Here is a 13,776-nt window from a genome sequence, read left to right as displayed (position 1 = left end):
CCCTAATTCCAACAGTCAAGAGGCTTGTTTCAAATTGATACATGAAAAACCCCACACACGCAACAACATCCACCTCAAACACAACAAAAGAACAGAGCATCTCATGAACTTATGTCATGAATTCGCACCAATGCATAGGGAAATAGTCAGACATCCCAGAATTATTTCATAATACAAGTTTTGAATGGACGTTTGGATTAAAAATCATCCCGAAGACAGCACTGGAACGTTTGTGAGTATGGGCTCTGGCCAGATCTATTAATGAAATACGTTGCACGCTCAGCGCTGTGGAATGAAGGAAATGCGCATCGGGATCGGATTTGGATGTTATTCTTTGAAGTTGTGTTACAAAGAGCAGCTGAGAGCAGCTGAAAGGAAGTATAGAAAGTCACGCCTCACTGCTGACATCGACACATATCACAACCTCTTGTTAACATTCTCCAAAACCATTACTAATGCCAAAGCTTCTTTCTTTCACCATAGGATCGAGGCCTCTGCCAAGAATCTACCATGTCCTCCCTCCTCACTCCCCCCCCCCACCCCCCCCCCCTCATCTTTCTCTGCCGAAGACTTTGCGATCTTCTTTGAGGAAAAAGTGGAGAACATCCGCAGCTCCTTCTCCCAACCCCCACCCATTCCAAATGCTGAATCGAGAACCTCATCCTTCACTCTGTCATCTTTCTCTCCCATTACAGAAGCCGAGACCCTGACACTGGTAACGTTGAACCGTCCGACTACATGCCAGCTGGACCGGCTACCCTCCCCACTCCTCCAGACCATAGTACCAGACATCCTCCCATTCCTAACTGCAACCATTAACTCCTCACTCAACTCGGGGGTGGTCCCCACCTCCCTAAAACAAGCCAGAGTCACGCCCCTTATAAAAAAACCATCCCTGAACCCTACCGTCATAGGCAACTACCGTCCTGTCTCTCTTCTCTCCTTCCTTTCTAAAACACTTGAACGTGCTGTATCCAACCAACTTACTGCTTATCTCTTACAGAATGACCTCCTAGACCCTAATCAGTCAGGCTTCAGGACTGGTCACTCCACAGAGACAGCCCTCATTGCGGTCACAGAGGCACTTCACTTAGCAAAAGCGAAAGGCCTCTCCTCTGTCCTGATTCTCCTAGATCTATCTGCAGCCTTCGACACAGTCAACCACCAGATCCTCCTCGCGGCCCTCGCAGGAATGGGAGTGGCTGGCTCTGCGCTGACATGGCTGTCATCATACCTCAATGACCGCTCCTACCAAGTGTCATGGAGAGGGACCCTGTCGGCCACCCGCCCCCTGCGAACGGGTGTCCCCCAGGGCTCGGTTTTAGGACCCCTTCTCTTCTCCCTCTACACTAAATCACTGGGTAACATTATCACGTCTCATGGCTTCTCCTACCATTGTTATGCCGACGATACTCAACTCTTCCTCTCCTTCCCTCCCTCAGATATCCACGTCTCTGAGCGGATCTCGGCCTGTCTGTCCGACATCTCCACCTGGATGACGACCAACCACCTCAAACTGAACCTAAGCAAAACAGAATTGCTCCACCTGCCGGCCAAATCCTCCCCCCTGACGACCTTTCCATCACAGTCGAGAATGCAGCTGTGACCGCGTCCCCGACCGCCAAGAACCTTGGTGTTGTCCTCGACGACCAGTTGAACTTCTCTGCTCACATCGCAGCGACAACCAGAACCTGCCGATTCCTCCTGAGCAACGTCAGAAGGATCCGCCCCTTCCTGACAAAAGAAGCCACCCAACTCCTCGTCCAATCAACAGTCATCTCCCGCCTCGACTACTGCAACGCACTGCTCGCTGGCCTCCCGGCCACTGCCACTAAGCCTCTTCAACTCATTCAGAACGCAACGGCCCGCCTGATCTCAAACCTACCGAAGTCGGCCCATGTCACCCCACTTCTTAGGGACCTGCACTGGCTCCCCATTGCTGCACGAATCCGCTTCAAGGCCCTCGACCTAGCATACCGTGCGGCAAAGGGAACCGCTCCCGCCTACCTCCGGTCAATGGTCTCTAACTACACACCCTCAAGACCCCTACGCTCTGCATCTTCTGGCCGCCTCAGACCTACTCCTATTCAAGCTCCGGGAGGGTCATCAAAGAGAAGTCGCCTATTCTCAGTCCTTGCCCCACAATGGTGGAATGAACTACCCACCCCAGTTAGGACAGCCGAAACACGTCCAATCTTTCGCCGTCGACTAAAGACGCACTTCTTCAACCATTATCTGAATAAAAAAATAAAATAAAAAATCTAACCCTAACTAACCGTACTGTCATGCACTTGTCCTAATAAACGAACCTACACTGTAGCACTCAACACTTTGATGAACATTGTTGCTCAGCTGATAGAGTTGTGCCCTTCCTGATGGCTTGTCGTACAAAACTTGTAAGTCGCTTTGGATAAAAGCGTCAGCTAAATGACTAAATGTAAATGTAAATGTAACGGTCTTTCCCCGCCGAACAAAAGTTACTTAACGTTACACAGGTCGCTATGCAGATGCTTAGCTTGCTAACGTTAAGATAGCAGTGTAACTTAATGTTACACTATGCATGCTTGATGAAAGCAGAGCTCTCTGTCTGTCTGCGTTGCACCTCTCAAGTACCCTGTAACACGCAGCGGGCCCCGCCTCCCTCCCTCCTTGCAACAAATTCCACCCAAAAACTGAATTTCAGTCCTGTTTCTGAACTATTAACAGCGGAGCTGTTTTGTAATCTTCACTCGTCTCGCACACTGCAAGTAAATGATTTTTCCGGTTCGCACACACACATATTATTAGGGGCAAATACGAGGGAAATGCTCGCACTGTAGAGCATATATATAATTATATATATAATTAGTAAACTGTCAGGGGCTTTTCTTGCCCCCCATTAACTGATTTTCGGGGGCATTTGGTCAATTTTCGAGGGCATTTTGCCCCAAGCCCCCGTTAATTTCGAACCCTGGTGCAATTAGCACTGTGCAATCCATTCTTAGCTAGTCAGTCTCAGAGTAGTCTCGGAATGGATTTGGTAGCTTTTTTCTGCGTCTCCGTAGACCGTGCCGCACCACCGTTTTAATGTCTTAGTAAAGATTGATTTATATGAAAACCTATTTATGTATAATTTAGCTAGCTCGCCAACGTTACTGTGATTAAAGCAAACTTGAATACAAAAATAGAGTTTATATATATATATATATATATATATATATATATATATATATATATATATATATATATATATATATATATTTTTTTTTTTTTTTTTTCTGGAGGGGCGGGGCCGCCCGCCCCGCCAAAGCAATGGTAGGGGAAACACTGATTATTAGATAAAACATGATTTATATATTTTTTTATTGCAGATGTTGACAGTTTTCCATCTGGGACATAATTTGCAGTTGGAAAAAGGTGATATACAGCGATATTGCAATATTGTGACTAGTATCATGACTCATACTATTGTATCGTGGGGCCTCTGGTGATTCCCACCCCTATTGATAACATTTCACACTGGCTTATTGTAAGTTATTGTAAGGTTAAGCTACAGTGCAATCCTTTTTTTCTTGCCCTGAGGCAAGGCTGGGAGGCCGGTTGAAGCACTCACCTGGTTCACAGCCAGGGACAGAATATGTTTGGACATCCCTTGGGCGAGCGATTCTGAAGCCTCTCACTGTTGCTAAATTGTAAAGGAGAATCCTACCTGTCCTCATCTGGCTTTTGAGGACAGGTTTCTGGTGACCAGACACAGTGACAGGTGTGGTTTTATATACAAATATGTGACTATCTGGCCACACAGGCTGATGTCATCTTGTCTGTGTTAGCGAAAATAATAACAAAAGGATTTTCCTTGGCTTTATCTGTAATTGCTTCACTGCTGCTGCATCACAAGACTCTGTTATCATCACAAGACTCTGTTATCATTTAGGCCGGGGCCAGCCGCACCAGAGGTCCCCTGAGAACACTTGAAATGTCCCACAAGAGACCTTGAATTTTTTTTCTTATGTTAATGGTAATTAAAGATTAAGATTAAACTGGACTTTGAAGAAGTCTTTATTCATTGCACACATTGACAATGTTGTCATGCAGTGACACACACATGCGATGGGCGGCACACACAGATACAATATTATTATTTTTGGGTCGCCGATGAAATGTTCCAATCTGCGTTTGACCCATCCCGTCGTCCTTTCCCCCAAGGGCAGCCGGGAGCAAACATGGGCTGCGGCCTGGGGCTGCGCCCGGGGACCAATCCAAGTGCTCCTGTCCGTCTTCATCAGAGACGCGACAGCGTTAGCGATCTGTTCTGCATGTTTTTTCATTGGCTTTATCTTATCGGGAGGGGAAACCCTTGAGAGCACGGGGAGAGAACATGCAAACTCCACACAGAAAGGCCCGGGAGATACCCCACCTGGGTAACTCACAACGCGGCAACCTGGTCCCCAAGCGGGAATCGAACCTTGGACTTTCTAGCTGTGAGGCGACAGTGTTAACCACTACACCACCGTGCCGCCTCACTGTACTGTCTGTAATCATACAGAAACACAATATTATGTTAATGTGCTGATAGCAGTGCAATCATAGAGCTTTACAAAGACAACAGGATACAAGCAAAACGAAGCTCACAAAAAATTATAAAAGAAAGTATTACTGTATTGTTGGCACAGAGGTGTTGTGGGATCAGATTCTGCTTAGGGCCCCATAAAGGCTTAGGCCGGGTTTCATTTTGGCACTTCAGTAGCTCAACTAAGAAGCATCTGTGAAGTCTCTCTGTGTTCTACTGTCAGTCACAAGGCAAAAGTCATTAAAGTCACATCTTGGTGATACTAAAGTCGTCAGAAATATTGATCTGAAACCCTTGGTTGTCATGTCCATTTCTGGAGTGGTGATGGTGACCCTTAATGTTATGGAAACAGTAGGCACAGTGTGCAGTGGCCACAGGGACAATTTTGGAAAAGTTGGAGAAGTCTACTTTGTACTTTCCCTTTTTGCTTCTGGAGATGATGGGCACGAAGTCGTAGCCCCACATGATCTCCTGGGGTATGAAGGAGGTCCGGACTTGGCAAGCGGAGCTGGTGGACTCTGCCGTTCCGTCCAGGAACACCACCAGCTCAAACTCCTGCTTGTACAGCGTGTCCACCGCCATCTCAAAGAACGGGCTGCTCTTATCGATGAGGTGGTACAGTGTGAGGGGACAGACGAAGAAGAGGTTATCCTTCCCGGCATCCACCGTGAAGTCGATGTTGACCTGGTCCATGATGATCGTCTCTCCATCCGGCGTTATCGTCGTCCTCAACATCTTTCCGTAGATCTGGCTCCCAATCATTAGGGTCTTGCGCAAGTTGGCCAATCTGATCGACAGGCACAGAGCATCCTTTTTTGGGCAGATGACAGCCATGTCACTGAATGTGATAGTCTTCGCCCGGTTTTTGGGTAGGGAGATTTTGGCCAGGATGACTCCGCACATGAAACAGTTGATGATGGCTCCGATGAGGGATTGGATGATGATGAGGGCCACCGCCCCGGCACAGAGAGGGGTGATGGCACGTCCGCCGTACCCAATAGTGGTCTGAGTCTCAAGGGAATAAAGGAATGCAGTGGTGAGTCCGACCACATTGTCCACACAGGGGGTGTGGTCCTCGGAGGGGTTCTGCCAGGTCAGGTCTCCGTTGTTGCGAGCAATCCAGAACCACAGCAGACCAAAGATGAACCAGCTCAGAGTGAAGGAGGCGATGAAGAAGAAGAGGACAAAGCGCCAGCGGATCTCCACGAAGGTGGTCCAGAAGTCAGCCAGGAAGGCAAAGTGTCTGTTGTACCTCACGTTTCCGAACTCAATGTTGCAGCGTCCGTCTTTAGTCACCAGTCTGGCATTGCGTATTCTCCTCTCGGCCAGACGATCCTCGATGTGCTTTTGCACGAATCCAAACATATTCTACTTGCCAGGATCTATCTAAGAGAAAATAAAACAAGGATATTTAAGGGCGTAATCAAATATCAAAACATTTAGCCAACAAATAAGCCCTATAGCATACAGTTCAATGTGGATATGAATGAGAATTAGAAATATAATTGATTGCAATTCTTCAATTAAATGTATTTGCTTTTATTTTTCAGTCAAGTCAAATTCAGATTTTTTTTGTTATCTTTTTGCTTTTTGATGACGTTCACTTTAACTCTGGTGCAATACAATTAAAATTATGGACAATTCTACACAAGCCAAGAATATATCCCCAATGCTATTCACAAGGCAACACAAGACTAAACAGAGAGCGAATGAAGTTAAAAGTCGTCAATCAATTCTAAATAGAATAATGATTAAAATGTTTCATGTACATGATTTTGATGAAAGCTGCTACAGTATGAGATATACCAAAATAACAATGCATCATCACATTAATAGAACAACAACCAAAGCTCAAACCTTGCAATCCTCTCCCCGGTATACAGTTATTCTGCACCTGACTCGACCAGTCTGTCTCTCTGTTAGCTACTGTAGTTATACATGGTTTCTCTGGTTACAAGCTGCCATGCCCCTCTACCATTTTAATCCTCTGTGAAATTCAATAATCCTGTGTGCATGCCATGCTGTGTTAAAGACCCAGATTTATTACTGGGCAAACCTTCCTGCTGATACATAACTTTTAACAGGCCCAAATAACCTAAGCAAATAATAATAATTGTATATAACTTTTTATTTTTTTTATACACAGATGATCGTGTTGCTGCAATGCTTTGGACATTTTTATTTTATTTGATATATAATAAGAAAATGTGTTTTTCCAAAGCTTTGCAGCATCACAATCATCTGTGTCCATTGGTTTCAACAGAGTCGATATTATTAGATTCAGCACAGTACAACAAAAATAAGTTTGCATCTAACCAGAGTGCAAGGTAACAGTAACGTAACATTAAGTCAACAGTCAATGCAACGTTAAGATCATTATGGAAACCAAGAGCTTGGAGCTGCGCACAGACGTAGCAATCGTTGCTTATGTACTGCCCCTGACGCCTCATAAATCGGGGAGCTTGATGGATGGCAAGATTGACTGCGTAGGAGTTTGTGAATAAATCTGGACTCTGTTCTTGCCAACTCATTTGGACGATGGCATGCTTGTTAGAGGGTGTTAAGTAGTACAGAACCACCAGTACAGTGAGCTTCTGTTTTTGTTCCCTACTCAAGGCTCTTACGTCCTGTGTTTTCACTCAAATAAATCCCATAATCACACTGCATGGCCTGTTTGGGAGTTTTTTTTTCTCTTTTGATCTGTACCCAGTACTCGCACACCCAGTAATTAGGCCTGTATTTTTCCTCCACTGTTACATGATATTGAATACTGAAATTATGTCAGGAGTACACACGCCTACTTTAATTGTATGCGGGACAAATGTCTCTGAATTATGAATTAAATCAGTTGTGGTTATGAATAGCATAGTTTGTGATTCATTTCAATGTAATGACTATAGCTGGACACATTCTAATAAGCAATTTAAATACTAATTTGTTACAATAGATGGCCTTGATTTTGATAGATGGCCTTGTAATTTACATAATTCCTAACTACAGTTGAAATTGAGCAAATCCTTTGTTTCCCATGCTTTGAAAGAGATTATTGAAATATGTCTAATGTGCTGTTTTGCATTATCTTTGCCTTTTTCTTAAGGCCACATATATATATGTATGGTCCAACATGGAAAGTTTGGTGTGCTATAGAACTGTCAGACTGTCAGAATAGACATATTATTTGTAGCCTACAGGTCGATATTGTAACTCTTCACTCATAATGGTTAGAAAACTTCTCTGAGACATTGTTTGAATGTCACTTTGAAATGTTGTATCCTCTTTTGTCTGAGAACCAGGGACAGCAGCACAAAATGCTTCCCATCCTCTCACAATAACAAGGTATACCCAATACTGATGAGTATGGTCGTCAACAAATCGGGAAATTATATGTTGATCTAAAAGAAATCCGTGCAGCAGTATCAAACATTTGGGGATACATTTGATGATGAAAAAACACCTTGACAATGTATTACAAAAAAAATCTAAAATAGAAAAATGTAAATATGTATAAATTCACACTAATTTACCCCCAAAAAGAAATGCCATCAAATATCATTATAGTGTCAAAAATAAGATACATATTGTGATGTATCATCCAGTGTAAGCCTGGTCAAGTGAAAGAGACTGGCCTTTCATACCTAAAGAACTCTCAATACAACTCACCTCTATGAGTGGAAGCAAAAGTAATATACTGTAAGGTAAATCCAGAATTTGAAGTTGAGCAAATCCAAGTTTATGTGCCGTGTTTTTGAGAGTGTTCTCTCTCTCTCTCTCTCTCTCTCTCTTTTGCTGGTACTTTTTCTTTCTTTCTTTCTTTCTTCACAATTGGAACACTTTAGGCGTGTCCCCTGGGCTGCTGCTTAGTTTTCTGATGGTCACACCTGTCTGCATTTATACTGTCCCTCCTTTGCTGTAGTAGAATTGTTTCAGGTGATGTTAACGCCCACTGGGTCATTTAGTAACCCCCCCCCCACACACACACACACACACATGCACACTCTTACTGATTTACTTACTTACTGTACTTAATTACTTAATCCTCTGTTGTAGTGGAATTGTTTCAGGTGATGTTAACGCCCACAAGGACATTATGTAACCCCCTCCACACACACACACACACACACACACACACACACACACACACACACTCACTCACTCACTCACTCACTCACTCACTCACTCACTCACTCACTCACTCACTCACTCACTCACTCACTCACTCACTCACACTCACTCACTCACTCACTCACTCACTCACTCACTCACTCACTCACTCACTCACTCACTCACTCACTCTCACACACCTGCCTCAGCTCTACTGAGTGGGCTTGTGTTTACACCACACGGGCCTGGCACATCCAGTCACGCTGACCTCTCGCTGCCACACTCCCAGGCGCCTAGCCCCTCAGCCTGGTGTCCAGGGCACACTTCTCAGTGTTTACATGAAGAGGAAGCTGCATGCCATTGTTTACTGTATACACAAACGCACACATGCATGCAGAGCACGCCCCCACACACTCGTATTGGCTGTTGTTTATGGTGGTGGCTTTAGTGAGTACTCACGCCGTCGGGAAACCAAGACTATATTATGTCAGAAGAGAGTGGTCACGTTTGCCTCGCACGGAATCCTTCCTTGATTAGTATCGCAGGGTTGCAAAGGGTCGCGCGTCTACACAGGAATATGAATGTACCCACCTGCAAAACTCCCAAGCTGCTCGATGCTCCCTCTTCCACGACTTTTCAGGAAAAAACACATTATCATAAAATATAGCCCACAGAATGTTTAACATGTCCTCTGTATTGTGTCGTCAACTTGTTGAAACTGAAGCATCAATGCCTCACTGCTTATTCACATCTCCCTGCTTTCTAAACAACCGCCTCAACACTTTTCACAACTGCAGGGGCTGAGTTTGAATGAAATTCGGCAAACCCTGGAAATTGGCTGTGGAGGAGTGAATAGAAACTATAAAATAGAAATGGGAAAGAGAACATGGCCTGGATCAGGAGAAAGCTCCCCTGGGCAGGACAGACTCCATTCAAGGGGCGTGTGAGACATTCTGAGAGCTCAGGTGAGAGAGGAGGTGTGAAAGGTGATGCGAGTAGTTTTTCACCTCTTATTGTTTTCGGAGATGAAAAAGATTAGCAGTATTACCTTACATGCACATCATTATCTCCACTCATTTATTCTATAGAGTGAATAGCACAAAAATATGCGTTTGGCTTGGGCTATTTGCATACTTTAAAGTGGTGATTACATTTACATTTTGTCATTTAGCTGACGCTTTTATCCAAAGCGACTTACAACAAGTCAGCTAAGCTAAGTAACAGTGTTGAGTGCTACAGTGAGTGTAGGTTCAGATGATAAGATAAGATGATCCTTTATTGATCCCCTTGGGGAAATTCGGGTGTCAACGCAGCATGGGGGGGGGGGGGGGGGGGATACAGGGTGGGGGATGCATAGCTTCACAGTCCTACACTATAGGTACACTTAAAGTATAGATACAAATACAATATAATTCCAGTGATATTAGTCTCTAGTGCAAAATACAAGATAGTCAGTACGGTGATGTGAGTCTCTAGTATAATATAGGACAAGTGCATGACAGTAAGGTTAGTTAGGGTTAGATATTTTTTTTTATTATTATTTTTTTATATTGATTGAAGAAGTGTGTCTTTAGTCGACTGCGAAATATTGCACAGGTTTCGGCTGTCCTAACTGTGGTGGGAAGTTCGTTCCACCATTGTGGGGCAAGGACTGAGAATAGGCGACTTCTCTTTGATGACCCTCCCGTCCCGGAGCTCGGATAGTGGCTTTGTCTATTGGATGATTAATGGCTTATTTCACTGTGGGCTACTTTTTAGACGAGGACAATAGTCAGGATTCAATCAGTCAGGATTCAATCAGTCAGGATTCAATCAGACAGGATTCAATCAGACAGTAGTAATAGTGATGATAGTATACATGGTCCCATTACATAGTATCACGCTGCCACAAAGTCTGTGCAGTGTTTATTATTAAGAGTCAGATAGTCCTAACAGTTCCCAAGTTCACCAGCCATTAGCTCTCCAGCAATTGGCATGTGGGGGAGGACATTCATGCTGATGGGTAGGGAGGGGGGGCTTACCTGGTCAAACCTGTTGAAGAACAAGTGCAACTCAGTTCACATGTAGTAACATGTGTACCTGTGATACCCTGTAGTGTCATGTAGTATAGTAGTACTATAGGACAATTGTGTTACAAACCTGGCTCAGGATTTGCGACAAATGACAGTCCACATACTAACGTTTTTCTTAAACTAAATTGACCAACTCATAATGATATTCGACCGGAACAACGAGGGGTTAAGAGTCGAATTTCATTATTTGTTAAAAATCCTTGATATCAAACAAAAATGTTGTCTATGCAGTTAATATTGTGAGAAAAAAGACGGTCCAACCAGAACATGAAAACACAGGATTAGAAATGTATGTAATTATTAAATATAGCCTACTGGTTTTCTGCAGCTCTGGTATTTGATGCTGCAGCTGTGACAGCTAACGCTTTGATTGAAAGAAAAAAAAAAAAGTGAGAGTAAACAGACATTTACATTTAGTGATTTAGCTGATGGTTTTATCCAAAGCGACTTACAAATTGTGTACAACAAGTCAGCAGGAGGGGTACACCTCTGATGGCTAAGGGTAAGTGGTATTGTTCGTCTAGCAGTGTCGAACACGAGTGCTTCACTGAGTGCATAGTAGTATATAGACATATTAGGATAGTGGGTCGTAGTAGTACAGTGCACAATAGTAAAAGACTATTAAAAAAGAAAATCAGATATTGAAACTGTGTTTCTAGTCGACAGCTGAAGATTGGGCGGGTTTCAGCTCACGTTAATGTCCCCATGGGCCGTACACGTCTTCTTTAAACAAGTCAAGAAGAAACATCACAATAAGTCAAGACCAAAACAAGAACACCATAAGGTAAATTTTTTTTTAAATAAATGCAAAATAAATAAATGCAAAATAAATAAATGCAACACTCCCAGACATACCCCACGCGAAGGTAAGGAAAAACTCACTAAAACCTAGTAATAGGAAAAAATGCACCACAGGCAATGTGGAGGAGAGAAACCTTAGAAGGGCCATTCAAGGGGGGATCTCCCTTCTTAGATGTCGGTGATAGTAGTGTTGCAGTAAAAACAGTTGGTAAGCATGCACTCATGTGTGTAGTGAAACACAGATGAGTGCATGCGATAGCAACTGAACATTTTAAAAGATTAAAGATAGAGCTGATAGCGGATCTATTTGAGGCACAGGGGCAGCGCAAAGAGGGTTGCGTCCTCCCGGTCTTCATCACGGGACGTCCAACACTCCGGTCATCGCTCCGAGACAGCCGGAGACAGGGGGCGGCGCAGAGAGGGTCGCATCCTCTCGGTCATCATCACGGGACGTCCAACTCTCCGGTCATCACTACGAGACAGCCGGAGACAGGGAGACACGGGGCACGCAGAGAGGGTCGCATCCTCCCGGTCTTCATCACGGGACGTCCAACACTCCGGTCATCACTCCGGGACAGCCACTCACAGGGAGACGGGACAGGCGTTAGACAGCTCGCGTGATTGTGATGGGCGGACATAGCAATAGATACAAGTAGTAAGCATATGTGGATAGAATAGATATATGAAGTAAGCATATTATGTGAATAGAATAGAAGTACTTAACCCAGCAATGAAACCACGTTGACAGACCACAAACCATGTTGACAGACCACGGACAGAAGACGGTAAGAAGCTGATCCATGGCCTCTGTGGTGCACGTAGAACAGTCACTGCAATCTTGGCCAAGACCCTGAGACGTCCATCAGCAGTCTGTTGGATTTTCGGGGGAGGGATCGATCGCGGTCAGTCAGGACCGCCGGCGATGAAGATAGACAGACAGGGGCCTGCAGGTTCCTGTTAGTGCTGAGGAGGGGAGGCTTAACCTCCTGGAGCCAGACAGGGACGGGGATACAGAGTGCTGCGCTGCATAGCTCCCATACGCTGCACTCGGGACGTTCTTGCTGACGCCGATTGAGATTTCCTGATTGAAGCCTACAGCCTTGTGGTACAACCCACGTTTTTATTGCACTATGTTTTCAGGACTATAATTTAAAAAATAATCAGACTATTTGGTGATGTAGATACATTGAATGAAGATACAAAAAAAACCATTGTTGTGTTTACTTCTACTTCGGGTAGGGGTACCCCAAAATGGAGGGCCCTTCCTGCTAGACTATTTAGCATTAGGATGAAATGAGAAACCTGTAAAGGGTTTTGTTTTCATGTACAAGTGCCACTATTCAAGAGTCTGTCCATCTTAGTGAATTAGGTTGTAGTTGACAAAGGAACCAACCACACTCCTACACAGAACTGCCTCTACATCTGTACATCACACAGCCTCAAAAACAGCTCTGCCCCAAGTGCCTTGTTACTGGTGACGACAGGAAGTGACCGCGAAAACATTTGTTTGAAAGACAATGTGGGAAAATTGCATGTAAGTAACACATGTGATTTATCATCACACATAACGCTTTCCTGAATATTTTGCTTTCATGAATGATATTATCCATAGCAGCAACCTCTTCACGGTAGAGTCCGCCGATGTTCAAGTGACCCTTGACCTCTTCACAAATACTTTTATTTCTCTGATCAATAAACATGCTCCTCTCAAGAGACTCAGAATTCAAGATAGAATAGTACCCTGGTTCTCACATAATTGTCAACTATGCTTAATGACAGGAATAAGGCCTGGTCACGTGCTAGAGTAGACGCTCAGGCGATCCACAACACGGATGTACCACACCTATGAGAAAGTCAAAGATTACATTTGGCTGCTCCTTTAATTAAAGAGCAATTGACGCATATTTTGTATTGTTCTATCTCAACAGGAAGATTTTTTAGTGTCTGGAAATCTGCCCATGTGATCCCGTTACATAACGGTGGTGTTAGAGATGATTTAAATAACTACCGTCATATCTCCAAGTTACCCTGCTTAGCGAAAGTCTTGGAGTCTTTAGTGAATAATCAACTTAAGTCCTTTCTCTCAAATCACTCTGTACTAAGCCCACACCAATCCGGGTTCAGAGCCAATCATAGCACATTATCAGCCATCTCTTTAGTTACTAATTACATAATATCAGCTTTAGACAAGAAGAAACACTGTGCTGCCCTCTTTATTGATCTGTCAAAAGCTTTTGATACAGTCGATCACTA

The 13,776-nt window shown here is 44.1% G+C and overlaps 1 protein-coding gene across 1 annotated transcript; it reads right to left on the bottom strand.

The window, feature by feature from the left end:
• Nucleotides 1-4,020: 4,020 nt before the first annotated feature.
• Nucleotides 4,021-8,422, bottom strand: LOC311228727 (ATP-sensitive inward rectifier potassium channel 1-like). The gene is made up of 2 exons (XM_084314666.1): nucleotides 8,210-8,422; nucleotides 4,021-5,935 (listed from the first exon to the last, which is right to left on the bottom strand). The coding sequence occupies exon 2, from the start codon at nucleotides 5,912-5,914 to the stop codon at nucleotides 4,796-4,798; it is 1,119 nt and encodes a 372-aa protein (XP_084170792.1). The 5' UTR covers nucleotides 5,915-5,935; nucleotides 8,210-8,422; the 3' UTR covers nucleotides 4,021-4,795.
• Between the last annotated feature and the right edge of the window lie 5,354 nt (nucleotides 8,423-13,776).

Source organism: Notolepis coatsorum (genome assembly GCF_963971535.1).
Source record: "Notolepis coatsorum genome assembly, chromosome: 1".
Classification (NCBI taxonomy): domain Eukaryota; kingdom Metazoa; phylum Chordata; class Actinopteri; order Aulopiformes; family Paralepididae; genus Notolepis; species Notolepis coatsorum.
Note: the sequence above shows the minus strand (reverse complement) of the source record. Positions and strands in the feature narration are given on the sequence as shown.

Bases quoted from the DNA above. Each gene is read 5' to 3' on its own strand.
- LOC311228727 (XM_084314666.1), bottom strand. From the start codon at position 5,914: ATGTTTGGATTCGTGCAAAAGCACATCGAGGATCGTCTGGCCGAGAGG.